General features: G+C 38.0%; 1 protein-coding gene across 1 annotated transcript in view; it reads right to left on the reverse strand.

The window, feature by feature from the left end:
- Positions 1-5017, reverse strand: part of LOC107722449 (RNA-binding protein 28) — a gene marked incomplete at its 3' end in the record, with an annotated part of 13265 nt that overhangs the window by 5255 nt on the left and 2993 nt on the right. Inside the window, exons 2-13 of the mRNA XM_016530805.1 lie at positions 4517-4684; positions 4306-4427; positions 4131-4206; positions 3921-4013; positions 3140-3211; positions 2952-3015; positions 2665-2870; positions 1620-1686; positions 1406-1515; positions 1236-1312; positions 1004-1139; positions 134-198 (exon numbers count right to left, since the gene is read on the reverse strand). Of these exons, the coding sequence (XP_016386291.1) occupies positions 134-198; positions 1004-1139; positions 1236-1312; positions 1406-1515; positions 1620-1686; positions 2665-2870; positions 2952-3015; positions 3140-3211; positions 3921-4013; positions 4131-4206; positions 4306-4427; positions 4517-4684 (1256 nt within the window). The remainder of the gene's footprint in view (positions 1-133; positions 199-1003; positions 1140-1235; positions 1313-1405; positions 1516-1619; positions 1687-2664; positions 2871-2951; positions 3016-3139; positions 3212-3920; positions 4014-4130; positions 4207-4305; positions 4428-4516; positions 4685-5017) is intronic.

Here is a 5017-nt window from a genome sequence, read left to right on the forward strand (position 1 = left end):
TACATTATATAATATATATATATATATATATATATATATATAGACAGATAAACAAATAAGTAATAACAATGGTCAATCAAATTCGAGAGATAATAATGAAAAAGATGCCCAAAATCATACTCTTCATACTCACTCTTGTCCTCTTGGCCAAGTCAGTTTCTGAAACTCCCTCTGCAGACTTGGATCCAGGACGAATCACTGGAGAAAGTTCAAGAGGTAACAGGTTAAATCAGGTGCACATATGCGCTTCGCTGCTGCTATTAGCTAACCCAATTTAAAGGCAGAGTAAGTGATTTCTGGTAGCCAATGTTGATATTTGAAATCACCAAAACAAACACGCCCCTACCCCAAAAGGGTCTTGCCCCTATTTTGATAGCTCCGCCCCATATATACGTACGCAACCCAGGCAACGATTAGTTTTGTGAAACAAAGCAAAACCAATGTTACACCGTGTCTACGGATGTGAGCGGCGCGGCGCAACAAATCCCGACAGAAAACTGCTGCCGGGTTCAATTTATGCCGTGCTGACACACATTTCAAATGGTTTTCAACGGTCGTTTGATTGCGTCCAGTGTAGGCAGACTTTAGCTGTTGTAGACACGGTGTTACTCACCTATTGAGAAGAAACAAAGCAACCTCGGCGTCCGATCGCAGGCCTCCGCTCCTTGAGTTCTCTCCAGCGCTGGAAAGCTGATCCAATATTTACACGGGTCCTACTTCTTTGCCTTATCGTTCCGCAGACGTTTTCTTCTTTTGTTTTTTATCCGCCATCTCTGTCTTTCTGTCGCTCGGCTCGGCTAATGTCCGTCCCATGCACTGAAAGCTCTCTCCTCCACATCACGAGACGAGTAGACACGCCCCTTATTGCTGATTGGCTACAAGTTTGTTTTGCTATTCGGCCCGAATCAGTTTTCTAAAGTGTTTTTGAAAAATCACATACCCTGCCTTTAAGCTCTGTTATTGGTCAGCTGACTGGCAGCATTTTGTGACTGGCTTTACTCACAGCCCTCTCTGGCGAGGTAAAGGTTCCTGGAGCCTGTGTGAGTTTTCACTTTCTTGTCCTTGAATTTGACAGCGTCTTCTCTGTTTACTGCAGGCAAAACGTTCAATCTCCTGCCATCAACCCTTATGCCACCAAACTGAAATGCACATATGCATCAGCACAATAATCCTGTGTTTACTGCCTGGTATAATGCAGTGTAATTCTTACAACAGCTGCAGGACAACGAACTCACCTCTTTTTCATCTTCAGCAGCAGCAGTGATACATTTGTCTGCCGCTTCTTTACTTTTGAACTGAGCAAAAGCACAACCTAAACACAGACAGACATGGAAAAATAGAGAGACTTACTTTAAAGAAAGAACTCTGATTCCATACAGACCGGGCTTTTGATGACTGAAGCTACCTTTTGAATATCCTGTGTCTACGCTCATCACCACACGAACGTATTTTAGCTCACCAAACTGCAACAACACTTCTTCCAAACCCTCTTCGTCTGTGTCAAAGGCCAGATTTCTAACAGGACCCAAATTGAAGATATGTCAATAAAAATATGAATACCTACATACAAAAACGTCGATTATAAATACAACAAGAGAAGTTCCTTATATGATTATCACCTGATGAAGATGGTTCTTCCCTCATTCACATCTGAAGGAAGAGGGTCTCTCTTCTTCTTTGGAGGAGCTGAGGAAGATTTATAGTCATTTACAGACATAAACATTTTTTTTTACAAAAATTACAAAAAATGTTAAAAGCTTAAAATTATGGTAATAAAATGTTCTAAAACAAAATATAATTTAATTCTGAATATATATGAAAACTACAATTTCAATCATACTAAAACAACACGATATAGTTAAGCCTGTCGCAATAATCAATATATCGACTTATCGCGCAATATATGTACATGACCTCAATAATTTTTGGTGACGCAATATATCGCCCATTATATTTTCTTAAAAATTAATGTCACCATGTTTTGTACATTCCACTTACGCCTGTGTCTTTTGCAGCTTCTCGTACATAACGTGGTGTAGTCATGAGGTGCTAGTTCAAATTAAAAAAAAAGTTTAATCTGCAGATATGGCCTTGTTTAGGGATCTGTGCCTTTGTGCATACGGACATCTGACTGCTAAGTAGTGATTGTGTTTTTCAGCAATAGTGTGCACCCTTAATTTACAGAGAAAAGAAGGGCAGGGAAAAATCTGTAGATGGAAAAATCTCCATACAAGTTCTTTGTGCAATTTTCTTTTTTGTACTTGTTACTTTGCACTTTTTGTTAGAAAATGTTTATTTACTATTTATTAAGCATTTTTCTTTTTTTCTACTTGTTACTTTGCACTTTTTGTTAGAAAATGTTTATTTAGTATTTATTCAGGTTTTTTAAGGTATCTAATATTTTGATACTTAATTTCCACGATCTAAATATTCTTAAAATTAAAAGTTTGTTGTCATTTGGAAGTGTGTAGGCCTTCTTGCATTATTATGATTATATATTCAGTGGCATAAAATGGTCTCTAAAATGACAATAATATCGCTTATCGCAATTATTTCTGGGGCAATATATCGCACAACAAAACGTTGTTATCGTGACAGGCCTAGATATAGTATATCAGTCATACTAAAATAGCACTACTATAAATAAATAAATAATACAGTTACTTTTTCCCTCAGTGTCATCGGAGTCATCATCATCGTAGTCGTCTTTTTCGTCGTCTTCAGGTTCACTGGCATCACTGTCTGTCTGCTGAGATTCAGAGTCATTTTCGGCATCATCCTCTTCACTACTATTGGCTTCATCATCATCATCCTCGGATGCCTCTTCTTCTTCTGACTCAGAGTCATCTTTTTCTTCCTGTAATGTGGGCCTTAACACAAGACAGACCTTATGTTCAATTCACTGAAATCATCTTCACACACTTTAGATTTGTTGCACTTCCTGTACTTACTTTTTCTTGGCCTCTTTTTCTTTCCCATCAGCTCCTGCACCTTTATTCTCTTCTTTGATGGTTCCTACAAGATATCCAGATACACTTCACTACAAAACCTAGAGGGTAGATGCACCTTCAAAGCTTTTTACAACTACATCCACATAAATAAATGATGCTGATGGAGTTTAAATGAAAATACACATTACCAGCTGCTCCCGCTGATTGGTTGGCGAGATACTTGTCTTTTGCAATGGCCCAGTCCACAGCCACCTGTCTGTCTGTTACAAAGGATTTAATTGCATTTTATCATACTAAAAGTGAAACTAGAAGTGTCAGTATACACACCTAGTCAAAAGTTTGGAATGATTAAGATTGTTTTCATGTTTTTGAAAGGCTACATTTCTTTGGTATACAGTATAACAGTAATATTCTGAAATATTATTGCAATTTAAAAATCTGCATTAATATAGTAGGCTTGCTGCGATAGACGGTGTTTTCGGTTATACCGGTGTTAAGCCGCAACACCGGTTATGTCATTTGCCTAACGCGGCACCGCCCCCCACCGTCATTTTGATTTTTTTTTATAGAAACAAAAATAATTTAGCCTAGTTCAGTTAGAGGACAGATACTTTTAAAAACTAAACGCTCAATGCAGCATGCCGAACCGTGCGCGAACGACAGTGCACCACGGAGCAGCAGTCAGATTTTATTTATCACGTGAGGAGAGTGAGTCGAGCTGACTGACAAGAGTGAGGTGAGAAAGACAAGACGATGGCAGAAGATTGTTTAGAAAGGAAATGCAAAGGCGCCTGTTTGGCAATATTTTAGATTTTGAAAAGCCTATTGACACCGGTGTTGTCACACGTCGATTAACCGGTGGGAAAATTTCCTCACCGTCACAACCCTATAATATAGTTTAAAATGTAATTGATTTCTGTGATGGAAAGCTGAAATTTCTGCAGTCTTCAGTGTTAAGAGAAGACTCACCTTTGATCTCCTTCAGGTTCATCGCAGCCAGAGCTTTTCCAGCTTCTGCCATATTCTTAAACTGCACAAATGCAAAACCTCGCTTCTTTCCATCTGCACAAACATGATGCCATCAAAATAAGGTGGATGGCCGTATGAAAAAAAAAATGGTAAAAAGAACCTAAGAAATACTTAAAAACAGTCAGATGCACTTGTTGGACAAACGTTTACCTGGTTTTAAGGGAATCTTGGCATCCATCACGGTTCCAAACTCAGAGAAGATCTGTTTTAAATCATCTTCTTCACACTGCATATAAAGCACATCAGTTCATGAGCCAATATCACATTTCAAAAGTCAAAACTGCGCATTTATCCTTTATGCAACATCAGTATTTAGTTGACTTACCTTAAAACTGAGATTTCTGATGATCAGTCGAGCTTTCAGTTTGTTCTTCTTTATGCCTGTACTCTTTGCAGGACTTTTGGTTTCTGTTGGTTCATGCTTTGGATTCTTTTTATCTTCTGAATCTGCATGAACAGTTCAGACTCATTTATTACAGACAGAAAAAGAGTGTTAAAAACAATCCAGGAGTAAAATATAAGCATAAACATCTAACCTCCTTCTGTTTTTACTTTCTTCTTCTTTTTCTTATTATCGGGCTTTTTCTTGGCCACAGTTACAAATATATTCTCGCCTTCATACTCTCTGACTTCTTTTATGGCCTGCTGTGCATCATCTTCCATTGAGAATGTAACATATCCAAAGCCACGACATTTTTCAGTCTCTGCAAACAGCACACATTAACATTACTATTAAACCAAGAGACCACTACCAAGAGACCACTAATACAGGAAATTCAGATCTATACATTTAATTTGACATTTGTGATACATTTTTCTTCTTGTGTTTGATGGGTCGAAAAAGAGTAGTTGATGTACACTACTAGGCCTGTCGCAATAATCAATATATCGACTTATCGCGCAATATATGTACATGACCTCAATAATTTTTGGTGACGCAATATATCGCCCATTATATTTACTTAAAAATTAATGTCACCATGTTTTGTACATTCCACTTGCGCCTGTGTCTTTTGCAGCTTCTCGTACATAACGTG

The sequence above is a fragment of the Sinocyclocheilus rhinocerous genome, unplaced genomic scaffold (genome assembly GCF_001515625.1).
Source record: "Sinocyclocheilus rhinocerous isolate Xijiao unplaced genomic scaffold, SAMN03320098_v1.1 scaffold604, whole genome shotgun sequence".
Taxonomy (NCBI): domain Eukaryota; kingdom Metazoa; phylum Chordata; class Actinopteri; order Cypriniformes; family Cyprinidae; genus Sinocyclocheilus; species Sinocyclocheilus rhinocerous.